Source organism: Pavona decussata, unplaced genomic scaffold (assembly GCF_977016875.1).
Source record: "Pavona decussata unplaced genomic scaffold, jaPavDecu1.1 SCAFFOLD_127, whole genome shotgun sequence".
NCBI lineage: Eukaryota > Metazoa > Cnidaria > Anthozoa > Scleractinia > Agariciidae > Pavona > Pavona decussata.
Genome location: NW_028145541.1, coordinates 80,863 through 99,826, shown reverse-complemented (window position 1 = coordinate 99,826; position 18,964 = coordinate 80,863). Strand labels below are relative to the sequence as shown.

At 37.4% G+C, this 18,964-nt stretch overlaps 1 protein-coding gene across 2 annotated transcripts in view; it reads right to left on the bottom strand.

Annotated features, from left to right (window-relative positions):
- Positions 1 to 18,689, bottom strand: part of LOC146469022 (uncharacterized) — a 29,810-nt gene extending 11,121 nt beyond the window's left edge. Inside the window, exons 1-7 of one of the 2 annotated variants that reach the window (XM_085123629.1) lie at positions 16,786 to 18,689; positions 16,345 to 16,576; positions 2,896 to 2,940; positions 1,468 to 1,521; positions 836 to 871; positions 646 to 714; positions 12 to 166 (exon numbers count right to left, since the gene is read on the bottom strand). In XM_085123629.1, coding sequence (XP_084979755.1) covers positions 12 to 166; positions 646 to 714; positions 836 to 871; positions 1,468 to 1,521; positions 2,896 to 2,940; positions 16,345 to 16,576; positions 16,786 to 17,118 — 924 coding nt within the window. In that variant the 5' untranslated portion in view covers positions 17,119 to 18,689. The remainder of the gene's footprint in view (positions 1 to 11; positions 167 to 645; positions 715 to 835; positions 872 to 1,467; positions 1,522 to 2,895; positions 2,941 to 16,344; positions 16,577 to 16,785) is intronic. The other variant, XM_085123628.1, reaches the window with a different exon arrangement.
- Between the last annotated feature and the right edge of the window lie 275 nt (positions 18,690 to 18,964).

Sequence of the window (18,964 nt, the reverse complement as noted above, 5' to 3'; positions counted from 1 at the left end):
AAATGACTTACTTCTAACGAGCCTGTATCTCCTTTTTCACCCTTACGCCCTTTTCTTCCTGGACTTCCTGGGTCTCCTGGCAATCCTGGTACTCCAGGTTCTCCTTTTGGCCCTAGTTGTCCTGCTTCTCCTTTTGGCCCCACCTTCCCTGCCTTGCCTGTGTTTCCTGCATGGTAGTAGAATACGCAAGAAGTTGGAAGTGTTAATGTTTATGTATTTATACACAGTACAGGATGTCAGCATGTAAAAGGCGCCACTGGCAGCTGCTATCAGTTCATCTTTTCACCCACCCACCCACCCACCCACCCAAACCATGCATGAATGTGACAGACATGAAATCAGAGATAGAGATAGACAACCACACTGCAGACTATGTCCCCTACTCTTCTCAAACAGCGTGGGTTCTTTTACATCCCACAGATTATTTGGAACAAGTGTTGTGAGACGGGACCTATTAGTCATCCTTATCCAAGAAGACTAGAAAGTCTTAACACTTGCAGATGTCACAACAAAGGCAGTTTTTTCTCCTCAGTTATTTAAAGACTCTGAGTGGTGATCCGGCCAGGGTTTGAACCCGCGTGGGGACAAGATAGGAGAATTTGTTCTTTGATATTAGGGGTTAAAGGGTAGTGTTAGCTATAGTACCTGTTTCTCCCTTGACTCCTATACCAGTGTCACCTTTTGCCCCCTTATCTCCTCTATTTCCTTTTTCACCTGGAATTACCACAGAAGTAATCATTAAAATCAGATGTAACATGGGTTTAGATTTCACATTTCAGACGAATGCAGTGCCATGACAACCAACGTAAAATTGAAGCACAAGTTTTAATGATACCTTTACTTCCTTGTTGACCATGCACTCCATTTGTGCCTGAACAAAGAAAACAAGATATAACATCAGTATGCATTACAATGCAATGAGAAGAAAACTAATGTCCTGATTGTGGTTAACCTGTAAATAGGTATTTTGGAAATGTTTCTATCAATACACGATGGTACAATGCTATAATTGTTGTGATGATGGTGATTTTGATAACGATAATTGTAACGATCATGATGACAATAATGTTGAATGAGACATTAACAAAGAAGATAATGATGATGATTGTGGTTATGGCGATGATGATGGTGATGATGATGATGATAATGATGATGGTGGTAATAGTGATGACGATGATGATGATGATTGAGGTGATTTTGATAAGGGTAATGCTAACGATCATGATGACAATCATGTTGAACGAGACACTAACAAAAAAGATGATGATGATTGTGGTAATGGCGACGATGATGATTGGTACTGGTGACGATGATGATGACGACAATGATGATGATTGTGGTAATGGTGACGACGACAATGATGGTGGTAATAATGACGATGATGACGATTGTGGTAATGGTGATGATTGATCTAACGAAATTGTACAACCCAATAATAAAGTCTTTTCCCTTGTAAATACCACTTACCATGTCTTCCCTCTGGACCCCGTAGACCTGTATCCCCTTTGGGACCTTTTTTCCCTGATGATAAAATGATGGGAACGAAAATGAAATGCACCACAAAATTTCTTTTACCCCTTTTGCTTCAAAGGTTGCCTCAAAACAAAAGGATAGGGCCAATTTTGCTTTTGTAAAATGGAAAAAAACAAAGTAATGTTTGCAACAAGGTATAAGGCAGAGGGGAGTGGATGCCCGGTAAAATGTCACTCAGTTCTAGGATGTCCAATAAATTATTGCCAATTGCTGGCTAAAAGACTGGTTAGAATTTATTGCTGAAGATCATGGGGGGGGGGGGGCTCACGGAAGGGGCTCTGCAAGTGACTGGGTAGCCTGTTCCAGGCTCTCGGGGTACCACGGGAGACGTGAAGGAGTGGGCACGCAGCCCCTCCTGCTCTTTCGCGTCTCCTGCGATACACCAAGAGCCTGGAATAGGCTACTGATTGGGTAAACGTCAAATAAATAGGCCATTTCCAAGTTGCTTTGAACCTAATTATGGAAGCAAGACTTTATTGTAAAAATTATTTTTCATTCATATGCAAACAAAACTAATTTTCACATGAAAAGCTTTGCACTTAGCCTTGCTTTTGTAATGAGGTTCAAAACAACTTGGAAATGGCCTATTACTTAGATTTCACTGTGTAGACTTTCCCCCGGTGGTTTCAGTTTCTTTAGGAATAGTAACGAATTACATTCACATTAGCACTGAGCAAGTAGACTAAGCCATCAGGAGTGGCATCTATGAATTAAGCTTCTTCAACTCCTTAATAATACACAAGAGGAATTAATTGAGTATGATTCAAAATTAAGAATATGATCTTTTAAAAATTACCATTAAGATAACAATTGGCAAAAAAATTTTCCAACAATTACTAATGCATTGGAAGCTACATCAAACACTTGAATGAGTGTTTCATCTGCTTTCTAAAAACTCTCGCGCTGTTTGGCAATCCAATGAATTGAAACACTTCCTGGTGTTTGATATAAATTACATAGTAACTTCTCAAACTCATTAATAATTAGAAAGCCAAAGACAAAGGAAATCATGCACCGTGACGTGTTTGGATATCTGATGAAAAACTCCTCATTTTTTCATCCTTAATTCCCCCTTCAAAATCTTTTTGTTTGAAAAGTCACTGTATACCAAACTCTCGTCACAGTGTTTCATTACCATATCAAAACCCTCGAAGTTCGTCAAAAATACTCTGCTGCACGTCGTATTTTCAACTCTCTTCTCGGTGTTTGATATGCGATGAAACACTGTGAATTGTGTTTGATATAATTATTACATAATTAAACAGGTACATCTGTCTTCCCAACTGCTGCTTGATAAAACGTTTAGTCTTGATTTACAACACATCAACAGAGAGGACACCTAGCACACCTACATTACCTTACCTCTTGGGCCTGGCTCTCCTTGTCCACCTGGATCCCCCTTTACACCTTTAGGAAAGGAAATAACTTGTTGTAGAACATGTTTACATGTGTTTCAAAAACTCATAAATAATTGATAAGCCCATTGCATGACCTATCAAATGGTTGATAAAAAATCACGTGCAGTGGTTTTAAGACCCTATAAAACCTCCTCCTTATTAGTATACGGTGTTTAATGTTTTTCTCATATGCTAATTTCCACATTTAAGCATAATTGTTATGAACTCTATTGACACATGTTTTTCCAAGAATGTTTTTGAAGGCGTTCCAAAAACTCGCAGCACATGTTTTATCAGGTCTAAAACCACTCAGCTGTGCCTCATGGTTTTAAATCCCAATAAAACACTGCTGCTCATGTTTTAAACATTACTTATAAGGCAGCCAACTTTAAACATGAAATCTGGGTATAAAAGGGACCTGGCCGAGCCATTCTGACCTTCAGTTCTTTATCAACCATTGGAGTAAAACAACTGACAAGCAACATGCCTCATTTTCTCCAACCCTAATACTAATATATTTAACCAAATTAACCTTACTAATAGAATTGGCTTGGTTTTGGAATAAACCCTGTCACCTGAATTGGAAACCTATGACTAAAATTGCTTTCAATTGGTGAAATTATGAAATTAAGAGGCTTTTTTTTCAACAACTTGCTAGCCAAGACTGAATGGCATCTAAATTTACATTGTGTAGTTCCAGAGAATATCCATACTCCCCCCATGGAAGGTTTTTGTTTTGCACCCCCCTCCCCCCAGGAAATTTCCAGTTTAACTTCATTGTTTGCTTGTAAAATTTTGACTATTAAGCCCCACTGCCCCCTAGGAATTTCCAATGACTGTCCATGGGGTGGGTATGGATTTTTTCTGGAACTACACATTTTTGTCTGAAAGGAAGACTTCAGGGGTTTGCCCCTTTATTGCGGAACTTCTTCTTTAAGCTGGTCAGGAATAAAACAAGCCACACAGAAGACAACTAACTGCTCTACAAAAGATGACAGGGAAGGAGAAGAATCCTTTCTTCTCTGGAGCCCCCTCACCCACCCCTCCCTGACATTCCAACCCTTCCACTGTAACCTTTCCAGTAGTTGGTCCAATCTGGTTTCCTGACACAAATATCTTGTGTTGTGGCCTCTGTTTTTTCAGCACCCCCCGCCCCCCCACCCTCACCTCTCCCAGGTAAATTGTGTTGTCTTGTGCTGCAACATGTTTTTGAATGACAAGGTTTCATGTGTGAGGTGTACACTGCTCTCTCTCTCTCTCTCTCTCTCTCTCTCTCTCTCTGCTTTTGAGTTAAAACCAGCTTGTCATGTCAGTATTGGGAAAACATTTATTTATTTTACAATTATTATTACTATCATTATTATTACAGTCAAACCTCCAGTAAGCGGCCACCCAAAATGCCAAACCTAGGTGGTCGTTTAGAGTAGACCTGTGGTTGCTTACAAGAGGTCACACCACAAGGGATCTAAATTTTAAACTCATTAGCATAAGGTGACTCCAGAGATTTCTGAGATTTAGTTTCTAAACTAATATATTGCCAAAGAATTTCAGATTTTCAGTATCCAAGCTGATGGTTTCCCTGTGATAAATTACCTTATACGGGGAATGGGACAAGTCTTTTTCCATACACCGGGTACCTTAGATTGTGACATTCATGTCTCCTGTACTACTCAAGAATACATGTACATGTGATAATGTTACAAAGACAAATTATCCAACTTCCGACCTGGCATAAATATCAGGACGTATGTGACAAGTAGTCGCTTACAGGAGGTTGAAAACAAAAGAAAATTGCAAACTGTCATCTCCAAAAAGTGATTGGGGTTGCCTAAGACAGGTGGTTGCTTGCGAGAGGTTCTAACTATAGTGATTTGACTGGGAAAATTTTGGTAGTTCGGAAAAGTGGTTGCTCAAGAGAGGTGGTCGCTTACGAGAGGTGGTTGCAAGGGGAGGTTTATTTTTTTTCTATGTTTGGAAAGTTTAATAATCCTGCAAAAAAAGAGAAGAAAACAATCCAACATTTTCTCAATACAGAAATCACAAAAGTCCAGTAACATTTACAGATCAGAGTTTGACCTGCTAAAAATTAACACCCTGTACAAGCACTCAACAACTTTAGCATAATGCTCGGATGTTTGCACTGGCATAACAAACAACGATAATCCACAATAGGATGTTGATTTTAGTTAAGAAATCCTTCACCTGAAATTTTATCTTCTACAAATAACGGTCATAAATTTTCTTGTGGGAACGTGACATTCTGAGGGCAAACAAAATTGACTCTTTCTTAATCCACAAGGTTTAGATCAGACAGATTTAGTTCATGGGTTAGACAACTAAACAGATTATCCTATTTTCTTGTTTGAAAGGGCACTGTTAGTGAAGGATCGTATCTCACACTAAAAAAAGAAATCTAAAGAAATACAAGTTAATTTCTTAAATATCCCAGTTCATACACTGTCACTTTAAAATAGTTACCTAGGTGGATTAACACATCTTTCAAAGCTTTAGTACACTGACAAGGGGATTCTTTTTTGATAAATTCCTTGCCCAAATGCAAGAAAATAGGCTTAAACTTAATATTTTGAAAGGAAGTGTTGTACCATCTTTACCACGTAATAAAGATAATGTTACCTAACTCAAGCTTGCTTGCTGGAACCATAACATGCACATTCACTGAATATCCACAAAATTAATCAATATTTTTTGTGATATGGTATTGGTTCCTGCAGTTGAGTGCACTGTAGTTTAGACTACTTTGTTGACTATCAAACTTTACAATTTCACCCACAGATTTAGAACTTAAAACCACATCATAGAACATAGGCCCTACCTTTGAAGGCTCTCAAACAAACACATTAAAGGCAGGCACTACAGACTTATTAACTCATGCATCTAAGTAACTTCATTTCCAGAGGTGAGATAACTTAGTGATCATGGTTACAGATCCAACTGAAAGCTTAGCTTTTTTTTAGCAAGCAAATCCAGTAAACAGAAGTTTTAAAAACTTCTTTGTTTAGATTTTTCCTCTGGAACGATGAATTTTTTGGGATACTATTCAAAATAAAAGGCTGCGGAATGGCAGAAATTGAGCACAAGCTAGACTAAGAGCATCACTGACAAATTCCACAACAGAAGTTAAACACCCAGCCAGGTTTAATTCTGTACACCTGGCCCCAGTTGTTCAAAGGCCAGATAACTTTATCCGGTGGATAAGGCACTCTTCAGGATCTAGAATATAGTACACATTAAATGTTGTCCAAGGTTTTCGTACCCTCCCAAACTAAGCTGTGCTTAGAGTGTGCATATCGCCTGTACACAAGGAAATACTGAAATCTTTGTACAGTTTGAAACTGTCAGATAGTGACTTATCCACAGGATAAATTTATCTGGCCTTTGAACAACAGGGGCCTGCTTGAAAACCAACCATGACATATGGGCATCCTTTACAAACAGCGACTGTTTCTTCATTCTTCTGAACTGGTCAAATTACATTGATTCACTAGGGGACCACGGATGGCACAGTGGTGAGAGCACTCGTCTCTCACCACCGTGGCTCGGGTCTGATTCCCGCAATCAGCGTCATATGTTGGTTGAGTTTGTTGTTGGTTCTTGACCGTCATCTGAGAGGTTTTTCTCTGGGTGCCTCAGTGTTCCCCTCTTCTCAAAAACCAAAGTTTCCTAAATAAGTCCAATGCAACAAGGAGAGTGTCCCCACACAGTAAAGCGCATTTGATCATCTCGTCATGGAATTGTGCCCTGCTTTGAATTTTTATTTTGTTTTGTTAAAACACATGCTTTTAGAGACTGCAATTCCACCATTTATTTACTTAACGTAAATCGATACTGCACTTCCAGTCCAGAAGAAAATGTCTTGAGAATGCACTGATAATTCAAATTTTGGTTGGTTTCACATCAATAGCTATTGCATAACTCTTCTGGCTGTTAGTTAAGGGTAATCAAATTGCTGCAAATTACATTCCTAGCTTTCAATGCTAATATGTTGCATGGTCATCATTTTGATTATGCAATTACTAAATGAGAGACCACTGCAGTGACGGTCTTTATCAAAATCATGTTACCTTCAAGGCTAATGAGGAAAAATTTTAGAAATTCTTGACGCCTGACCTTAAATTCACCATACTTTCAACACAGAAATGAAATGGCCACCCTGCGAACTACCATTATAATAATTGTACTTGCACATTCAGACTATTTTATGTACACCTGTTAATACTATAGAAAAAGAACCAAATTATTTTATAAATGAATGAAAAAATAAATAAATAAATAAATAAATAAATAAATAATAAAATTAATAAATTAATATTCAATTGTTTAGGATCTCCATATTTTGACAATACGCAGCTGTAAATACTTATATTCGAATTTATCTTTATCTAGGTTGAAAAAGATCTAGAATGTATGAGAAATACCTATTTATAGAGGCAACTTCATAATTGAATATCCCTGTCCAGGCATGCATGACTTATGCAACCGGAAATCTTATAATTGTATGATTGGCAAAACAGAGACAAGAAATAACTCATTAAGTAATTCTGTAATTCTATATGAAGTCATAATTTGCTGTTTTAATGTTTAACAATGGACTTTACTTTAGGACAATTGGATTAAAACAACAACAACAACCACAACAACAACAGTATCAGCACTGCTTGGTAAATTAAATTTGAACTATTACACATACTTGAACAACAACAAGACTACTGTTTAGTGTATTTAGACACGGTAGTCCAGTCACCTCTAGGGCTGAAATCAATGGAGTCCCTGTGAAGATTTTCTCAACAGTTTCAGAACCTATTATAATGGCATTGTAGAGCAGGAAACAAAATTAACAGAAGCTTAGAAAAGCACTGCTCAGTAGCTTTCATTTGAATGGTCAGACGAAAGGATGGATTTCATCCACAGACTCAAAATTTAGAACAACCTTATACAGCATAATAAACAGCACTACAGAAAAGTACTGCTCAGAAGCTTTCATTTGAATGGTCACACTTTAGGATTTCATCCACAGACTTAAAAGTTAGAACCACCTTGTACAGTATAATAAACAACACCACAGGAAAGTACTGCTCAGTGGTTTTCATTTGAATGGATTTCATCTACTGATTCCAAAATACACCCCATACTTGTCTCAGGGAAATCAATGGTTCAATTTTCAACACCATACCGTATCCACCATGATCTACAAGTAAACAAGTGTTTCACGCTAATCAATTACCGGTGGACGTGACTTTAGTTAACTTTTTCATAAGCTGTTGACAAGCCAAGCTATCAATTTGAATCTCTTCCAGATGCTTAGTGAAATCCTAGTTTAAATCCCAAAAGAACATCCTTATTAGAAACCCACACTGACAGATAGCAAAAGGAGACTAAATTGGTTTAACCCAGCCTTTAATGCTCAAATGCTGCCAAAAATAGACATCAATTAAAGAAAAAATCCTAAATGCAATTCCAGTTTCGAAAATTACTAGAAACATCAGCTTCAGGAATGCTGCATACCTTTGGGATTTTAATCAGAGAGACGATTTGGAATCACTTGATGTGTATATGATTGAACATGAAACAGAACTGCAATGGCTTTCATTTGAATAGTCACAATAATTTTTATTTATGATTTCATGCACAGACTCAAAAATTAGAACCACCCTGCACAGCATAACACCCAGTATCAGGGGGAAGTTTATTTTAAAATTTGCACTTGAGAATTCAAATACTAGTCACAACAACCTTGTATAATTATGTAAACACAAAAAAAATTAACAACACCACAGATTGGAGAACAACTCAATTGCTTCCATTTGAATGGAAGTAACTGATATGCATTATAATTATGAATTATGAAAATTTCATCCAGGCTCAAACGTACAGCACTACAGCATGAACAGCACCACAAGATTAAATTTCATATGATAATTTTAATCAGTAACAGATGTCGCCCCAAAAGGAAGGTCAAATAAAGTATGTCTCAATAATTTTATTGCATTAATTGTATCAATACTGCACAACAGCTTTAGTTTCAATGGGCACAACAAAGGATTTTATCCACAGACTCAAAAGTTAAAACCACCTTGCATGCTCAGTAGCTTTTCCTCTGAATATTTCATTTACAAGAACCCTCCCCCCCAAAAAAGAAAAAACAAAAAAAAAAAACAAAAACAAAAAAAAACCCCTTGGCACAGCATAGAAAACAGCACCACAGAAAAGTACTGCTTAGTAGCTTTCATTTGAATGGTCACACTTTAGGATTTCAACAAAAGACTCGAAAGTTAGAACTACCTTATACAGCATAATAAACAGCACCACAGGAAAGTACTACTTTGTAGCTTTCATTTTGATGTTCACACTACTAGGATTCCAACTACAGATATAAAAAAAAAGAACCACCTTGTACATAAACACCCTAATGAACAGCACCACAAGTACTTCTCAGTAACTTTCATTTGAATGGTCACAACAGTATAAAGCATAGTACACATCAAAGTCTAATTCGGAAAGACAGAAGGCACTGATAATCAAGTTTAATATCCAAATGCTTCTTGCATTAATTTTTGTTCATTCACGAAGCAGACATTGAAAATGTAAAAAAGGTGCAGGTACCATTTTAAAACCAAAGGACGACAGATGAGTGTTTGTATTAAAGTTAAGGTAACCACATCACAGTTCTGTCCATACAGGAACAAGTGCAACAGAACTTTCTATAACCAGTGTACTGTACATATAAGAATGCAAGAAGATCTTTACAGGTGTAGCTTATTTGTCTTCCATAACGTGCCTAATGTATTTTGGTTTCATTCTGACCTGCTAACCAACTAAGCGGATTAAAAAACAACTGATTTACCCGTTTACTAGCTTTCTAATGGTTTCTATTTTTATTGGCTGAGATATGATCAGGTCTTAGTTAGTAACTTGATACACATAAATGCAAAAACAACAAAATAACAAATAAACAGTCAGAGTAAAAAGAGAGCTGTGGGAATTTGTGTTTATGCTGTTCATTGCACCTATTGCCTTTGCATGTGGTAGTAAGCTACATGTCCATGCATATTCCAAAAACAGAGGAATGCACAGTTTGTAAAAATTTGTTCTGTTTGGATGAACATTTTGACCAACATAATGAGAACAGCCCCTTATGTTTATGCCGTTTATTAGCAATCTTGTGCTTTGAAAAGTTAAAAAGACTCTTTACACGTGCAAGGTCACGTTACCACATTTTGGAAACTGAAGAACTACAAGAAGATTAGTTTCAGGGAAAGAAAATAATTTAGATGACCTGAAACTGACCAGTACAAAGGTCAAGAAAGATAAATGATAATACCACCCATGGAGGAACAGCTCAACTCAAATATTAAACCTTTACGTGCAAAACTTAATAAAAACAGTTTTTAGATTCGAAACAAATGATATATCTGGAGATCAAATGTGTGCAAATGTTTGCAAAAAAGGAATGGGGGAAAATCAACGTTTTCAATTTAGAATAAAGCATTCTCCCTTCAACATGCATGAAAGGTCTCAATGCAAAACCATCACTTTGAAAAAGCACAAGGAGAGCTTATTTAAGGTGTAGGGGTGGGGTGGGAGCTTGATAGAGGAGGGGAGGGGCTGCTTATTTAATTTTTCCCAAACTGCTGCCAAATGGTTATTTATGTTTATAATATTAATGTTTCATTCATATTACCATGTTCATAATATTAATTTTATAACATTAAGTTGAGCGTAAACAGCGACATGACCCACATGTAAGAAAGCAAAATAAAACAATTCCTTGTACTGCCACAATTTGATCTGAATTACTGATGATTATACAAAATGCCAGGTGATAAACATGACCAACACTATATACACATAGAGGGAGGGAGTCTACTCAGGAGGGAGGGTACTACGTCAAATTAAAGCCATAGGAAGCACACTTAACTAAGGTGAGAGTGATGGGGGTGGGAGGGGGAGGGATATTCAGGATTTACATGTATGGTACAGCAGAACCTTGATTTAACAAAGTGCTAAGGAACTAGGGAAATTGGTTTGCTATATCGAGGTTCTGTTTCGTACATTTTAAAAGGCCGAGCTGGAGAATATTGTTCATTATACCAAGGACTTTTGTTATATACAGGTCTCATTAAATCAAGGTTCCACTGATTCTAGCTCCTAAGGAGACAACAGACAATGAACTCTCTCAAAACCCATAATATTATCTTTACAGGGGGCTGCACTAACCATAACACCAATGAACCTCTACGCTTTCTGTTACGGAACAATTGATGGAAGGAATCTTATGACGTTACCTGTACTGAAAATGCTCATTAAGCTAGCTTTGATCTCATACCTCAAGTGGAGATTTACACTTAATATGTAATAATTATATCAAAATTTGATAGAGAAGAGTGTTTCATCAAGTTTCCAAACACCGAGAAGTGAGTCGAATAAACGAAGTGCAGCCAAGTTCCAGGCGTTTAAAAATCAGATGAAACACCCTTTCGAGTGCTTGATGTAGCTTCTCATGCCATTAATAACCCTAGGTGAAATGCAATTAATCAGGATTTGGAGATCAACATTTGGTATATTTGAAAGAAATGTGATGATACATTGTTAGTATTGAGGTGATGTGATATTATTACGCATTATTGTTACAACTATTACAGCTATTAATAAAAACAAGATTAGATTATCATTAATTGTTATCATCATGGAAGTACGTTTCGGTCTTTGTGCAGCGGTGTAGTGTGCATGTAAGCTGGTTTAGTGGTCAAACAGTGATCAGAGGCTTGAACTGGACACAAATCAATTCTTGAAGCAAGATCAGTATTTTGTAAGCAACTGACCAAGAAAAATGATCTAACTTGCATTTTAACTAAAAGTCACCGGGTTGTCATAAGAGACCTTTACATTTTAGTATGAGCACAGAACTGTGGAAGTTTTTCCAGTAGAGCAAGAATGTGTATGCATGAGCCAGTGTCATCTTGGCAACAAAATTTTACGATGAGTAACTGTGAAAATGGTGCAAAAACAAAAACAAGCAAAGACAACTCCTTAAAACAAATTAGGTGAACTTGTCTTTTTGAAATCATGAAATGTGTTAGCTATCGTTCAAAGCAACTGTGTCAAGTTCATCCCTCACTACTTTCTATTAGGATAAACATCTTCTTAGTATTTGGCCAAAATATTGAAGTCAAATCTCATATAGGAAGTTGTAATCATACTAAAATCTTAAAGGCCTCTATTAAACTGACAAAGTTGACTACACAAGGAAAGTAGGCACCCATAATCTAGGGAAAATCTGATTACTGTGGCTCAGTAGCTGAACTATCTTCACTACAGTTGCCAGACACAATTATAGCTATCTGCTGGATGCTGAACTGGAGTCAGATCTTCCCAGGAATACGTCACCTCCTATGTGTCAACTTAACTCTGCTTATGAGTGGAATATTACTAAAAGTAACTTGCCTAAAATGAATCATACAGTCAAGATGGACAATAAACATAGTAAACACTTCCTTATAGAAGCATCCCTGCTATGAGTTGCAAACAGAAATTGAAGAGGTGTATGGAAAAAAAGCCCAAAGTGACTTGTGATAAATTGCTGGATTCTCCTTCCAAATTGCCTTGTATTTAATTGGCACGCAAAAGGAGAATTTGAGATTACATCAAAAGTTACTTTGGACCCTGTTCCATGTACCCCTCTAATTTGTGTCTGTGCAAACAACAACTCTGTAAAATAAAAATATTACAAAAAAATGTTACATCACATTGCCTTTCATTGTGCATATACCACTCATTGACATTCCAATCCTAGCAGTATGCAGGATGTTTGTCCCATGAACCTAGTTTAACGGCCTTAGCTCCCACAAGTCTCCTGTAGCTCAGTGGTAGAGCATCCAGACTAGTAATTGGAAGGTCTTTGGTTTGACTCCTGATAGGAGCACTCAGAATTTCTTTTTTTCCTAGTTTACCTGTGTCATTACTGAATAATACATCATTCTCAATAAGTCTGTAGGTATTAAAAAAACACTTTTTCAACATGTCAGGAATGAGGAAACAGAAACAGAAAGAGGCCACATGGTTGATTGGTTAGGGTTCACCCCCACTTTGATCATGAGCTGAGAATGTTGCATGGTACGTCAAGTGTAACTCTTCTACCACGTTTGTAAATAGCCAACAGGTCTGCCCCCTGCCGTTGAGATATAATTTTATGTTCAACTTGTAGACAGATTTTGTTTTTAGTTTTTGAATTCTATCTTAACTAGGCAATTATCATATGCTAAAGATAAATGAAGGCCATTTTGTTATTTTCACTCTAGAAATGTCACTCTACAAGTGACAGAAAAGTAAATAATTTAATCTAATTGGCCTGTTTTGTTTATCACTAAATTCTAAGCATAAAATTAGCATAAAACGAGATGTAAGGAATCTAACTGATGCAAGTATATATAGCATGGAATCTTTCGTATTTGTAACACTTCATGTGATAAAGCACTTTGTTAGTTACTGTTTAGAGACAAAGATCAGGAAGTGGTCTGATCTATTCAGTTCAGTCAGACAGCACTAATGACTACAACTTCCTGTAGTGGAAAATTTTGAGGAACCGGTTAACAATGATTTTAACAAGCTCTTCACTGATTCAAATAAACTGAGTTGAATGCGATGAGGTCTGTTGACACTTGCTTTCAAGGGGAAACAGTTTTGATACATACAAAAAGGCTAGAAACAAAGTCTATGGCTGAAAGCTTTTTAATTTATATGCAAATTAACTATTATAATCTTGCATATATTTAAGGTTGTGTCCTCAAAGTGTTTTCTTTTGGTTTGTATTGTCTCATTCTATAAAGTAAGCTAACCAATTGGCATCCAAATACTTTCTTAAATTTAAAAACTGCACATTTTGTTGTTTCTAGAACTTTCACAGTAAGTGTATATGGTATTTTTAAAAAATATATTGAAAAACTGCACAAACCTGAAGTGGAGAAATAAAAAATACAAAAAAATAATTCCAACAGAAAAGAATCACTATTCTGTGTTCTGCAGACAATTAAACCAAACAAAAAACTGTGGCATTTCTAGAGGTCACGCTTTCTGTCATGTAACTTAATGAGATTGGAACCTGTCAAGATATCCCAGCTCTACTATAATCCTTTTTTCGTTCACAGCCAGTCTACACTTCAAATCAGCAAATGAGGCTTGAAATTACTGCTTTGCACTAATTGTGGTCCTCACTGGCCAACTCTCCCACTAGTCAAAGGAACAGTTATGTAATCATTCAAAAATGCAGTTATATAACCACCTGACAAACACAAAATTTGAAAAATGATTGCAACTCACTGCCTGGCTTACAATGTAGATTTTGCAAACTACAAGAAACTCAATTTCACGATATTGACAATGTTCAGCTTTGTTTTACAACTTCTCTGACTCAAATAAAAAGATTCCAAAGACATACAAACAGTTCAATTTTTAAGATAGCCCCACAAAAATAAATATTTCAATTTAAATTGCATTTTGTTTGAATTTTTTTTCAACAAAATGTGTTTCCCTTCCTAACAAGAAAGTGAAGCAAAATGGATTTAAAGAATTCCACAATTAAGTGATTAAAAAAGGTTAAGATCACACACTGAAAAACCACCTTAACAAATTAAAGTTAGAAGCTTCTGGTATTGCAAGACAACTAATACCTTGTACCAAATTCCACAAATTTGAACCTGCACAACTCTAAAGCAGTGTTAATCCGAATTGCTAGGGCTTTTCTCAAACAATTATGCTTTGCTTTAAACCTTAAAAAATTAAAATTGTCTATATTCTTTAGCTATGATAACCTCCAAAAAAGCAATTTATGGTTACGTAAACAGTGAAAAGTCAAATTATTTGCTCTCGCATTTTTCTCTCGTATCAAATGATTCTATCTCTATATTGATTGTTCAAATCATTGTTATTTTTCCGGAGATGGTTCATTATAAACATGCAAGTATCTTGATATAAACAACTGATTCTAAAAAGAGGTAGTTACGTCGACGAACAGTCAAAAACACACCGTACCTCTCAGCTATGTGCATTCAAATTTTCTTCTTCCAACATTCCACGACTTTAATGAATTGGCTACTCAATTATCAAGGCCACTGTTTTGTTTTTCAACATACAATTAGAGTGATTATCTCAGAATGAATCTTAATGGAGTGATTTTGAGATAATAAAATGATTGAGAATGTATGCTAATAAAATGCTTTACAGCCAACACCTGCCAATCCACAGAACTGGCAAAGTTACAAAGGCGAGACGAAGGAGGGGAGGAGGCGTTAACATAACAAAAAACGGGATTAGAACCCAAGAACTCAACACTGCACAAAAGCTGCCACATAGAGCCTACTTTCGGGAAAAAAGCCGCTAAGAATTATTTAAATCACAACGGAAAACAATCCACACTTTTTAACTTCATTACAGGAAATCGTGACTTCGCGAAATTGCCAATTTTGTCAATTTTCTTTCCCGTGAGGTGAAAGTTTGCAAAAGGAAACGCGAGCAAGAATGATTGCGATTGTAAAAGAGAGCAATTGATTATTTCGCTATCTTGTTTGTTCTGTCTGGAACAGATTCAACTTTAGATCACCAGTGAACACAGCATTAAAAATCTTAATCGGTCCAAAATTAAAGCCGATCTGGGTTAGTCATGGAAAGAAAAACAAGACAATTTAACCTTGTCAGCTAGGTGCAAAATGGAAAGCCTTTTTTTCATGGAAATCCTTACAACGATAGTTGTATTTAAAAAACCCACATGCATAATTTTCCTCAACCAAAATAACAGTCGATTCTTACACGTGTGTCTTGAGCGACAACTTCAAGTATTGCTGTTCTATCACATGGGTCATTAGCTACTTAGCCGCTAGCCTAAATTATGAATGAAAACTTTCATAACTGGAGGCGGCTGGCAAGCGTCATGCACCCACAACATACAACAATAAAAATACAATTCAATAGCGTTCGGTTCTACTCCACTAACTTTATAGTAAATAAAAGAAAGAAAGCGTGGAATATGAACTTCTTGTGTGAAACATGTACGTAAGGTTTCATTAAAACCCCACTCACAAACCCACGCACTAGCGTGATTTGATCATTTTCACAGAGTAATGTTTACCGCTTTTCATTTTTCGATCGAGGAAAATACAACCGAAATGTAAATTACTCTAACGACATCCTGGATGTATGCAAAGGAATGAATGGAAAGCGAAAGCTCTCGACACCGAATATTTCATTCATTCTTCATTCATTGATTATTCCTTGTACAGAGTACAGACTGCTCGCTGAAAATATCCACTCGAAGAAAGCGCTGGATCGGAGAACCAGATTTCGCAAAAAGCTACATAATTCTAGAAGTATGATTTAAAACTTTTACCCGTAAACAAAATCTTACCTTTGCAAGCGGTAGGACAAACTTGACCACCCGAACTCCTCATACGCAAGATATTATGAACTTGATCTGTTACTTGAGTGTGCAATTTCTGGCCCAATTTCTTCCCTTCTTTACCCACGACTCGCTTGACGTAGTCTCTATAGTTTCTGGGAATTTTTTTCTTCTCCTTTGAAGGTGTTGTAGGTTGAGCTTGTGAAGTACTTCTCCGTGAAATATGTATTGACGGCATGCTCTGTACGGGCGCAAAAAAAAAATATTCTTCAAGTAAGCATCTCTCAGATTACAAACGTCAAAATTTGAAACGTGTGTAGTGTGTAGTTGAAACCACACACCAAAGGCCGACGCTTCTGAAATGTCGGGTAACACGTAGGCTGCTCATTTGATTTCGAGTTTTTGCAGATATTAGGATCAACTTTGTGCTAAATGCGAAATTGCACGTACCTTGAGAAGAATCGGCGCATTGGTAACATTCAAAGCAAACGGTGAAAGCGTTGAGTTCGCTCTACGCAGGTTATCGATGCCCTGTTCGCCACTGATTTTATTTGGATCTCCGAACACAGGATTCTCGAGATTCGCTAAGCGCGTCTGTACGTTCTCCAGTCGGATAAATACCACCACAAAGAGTACAACAAATACAATATTAAACAAAAATGATAAGCCCAGCAAAGTGGGGAAATTTAGCGTTGATCTGCCACAAGAACACGCTCTCCTCTTAGTCTCAGAAAACTTCGCGATCGCTTGACCAATGTCGTCGTCGTCTCTTGAGCTCTCCATCTGCGGAGATTATACCACGTGCAAGAAGCTGGCGTATTTTTCAACTTCAAAACATCCCTGCCGAATATGCAGTCTTCCATGCGAATTCGCACTCACAAGGGAACGAGAAACCCACGATTGCGATCGCGAACTCCAACTTCCTCCCGCAAGATGTTCCTGTAAACTGGTACTAGTAAGTTTCTGTGCGCTTGCATAGGTACGCGCCAAAATTTATTGAAAACAATTGGTGCCGAGCGCACGTCAGCTCGTTCGTGCAGACACGTGTGAATCGATCAAAACAACCCGAGCTGACAACATATTCACGTTTGGCCAATCATAGCACGCGCTGGGTGGATAACGATCTCATATAAATAACCGCTGATTGGTGGAAAACAATAGGCCTGATACATTTCACACTTCTGGGCCAATGGCATTGTTGGTTGTATGGAGATAGAAAACACTTAAACGGTTTATTTAATTGATCAATTGTCATTCAAATCCAAGGCTTTCTTTTGCACTGCTGCGAGCTCAAAAGCTCTGCGGAACTTTGCTATAATCGTGCCTGATATGAACTGTGAAGGAATGCGCGAGATTTGCAGGGAAACGCGAGCCGTGAATGAAACTCTTCACCTTACGCAACATCCGTTTGGCGTGCGCGAAATCGATCCGAGCTCCAATCAGCTGCTAGTTAAAATTGCCGTGGCATTGCCTTGACCCGGCCAAAAAGGACGAAAACAATTGGATGGCTGCCAGAAAAGCACATGGAATTTATTAACCAGTGTCCCACACTATTAAACTGGCGTGACATTGCTGTGTTTTGTCGACAGTGGGCAATCACAAGCGTTGAAGTCATTTCTGAAGAGGTGACATACGATTGACAGAACTTCAAAAAGGGCGTTGCCGGCTGATCAGGAAGCAAACCTCCGGTTTCTGAAAACAGTCTCAACCCTCGCTTGCTACCTACGACGTCGTTTTTTCCTTCGACGAACGTAAGACCGACAAGATAAACAGTAAAAAGTAGACCGGATAAACAGGAAATGATTATCAAGAGTTTTTGAGAAAAAATGACAGAATGCTTTTGTCAACGTATTGATTTGCTTGTGTTACCCAATATTTGCTGGGCAAATTCCTCGAGTGTCGCGTAGAGATGTTCCTTTTCCCAAACCGTGTCTGGCAATGCTGGAAATATTTGGCGACGCCTTACTACAGACTGACACATTTCCGATCTTTAGCCGCAGGAACGGAAGTTTAAGTTGGGAAACTTCGAGGGCTTTTCATCGCCCCGTGGCTTAGACACTTGCAAAACTGTTTCGCACGCGCCAAACGCGAACCCCACGCACGATCATATTTCACTCGCTTACAAATCTGTTCAAGTCACGATTGTGGAGAGCGAAAAATTAACAATTCTCACTCTCAACCCTCCATTTCCTTATACTTGCATTCCAACAGAAAATTTAGTTGGCATAGAGAGGCGTCTAACTCATGTCTTGTAGAAGATTTTATTAAAACAATCACCTTAAACACTAATAAAATACGAGATTGCACCGAAAAAATTATTTTACTTATTAAATTTATATCATACAGTACCTGTGCCTCAGAATTGCGGAATAAATTACTCGTAAAATTGTGGAAATCGATGACAACTCTAAGCAAAGGAATCAGTAAGTGGAAAGTCAAGCATTAGTTTTGACATAAATCCTCACAAAACCTATCCGTTTTATCTCGCTTTAATCAACGAACGTTTTGGCCAAACAAACTTTTAGCGAGCGTCAACTAACAGCAACCTGTTTACCTTGGCATTGATATCCAAAAGATTAATCCACAGCCCGCTTATGGATCTATCACTGATTCACGGCAAAACCAGGCT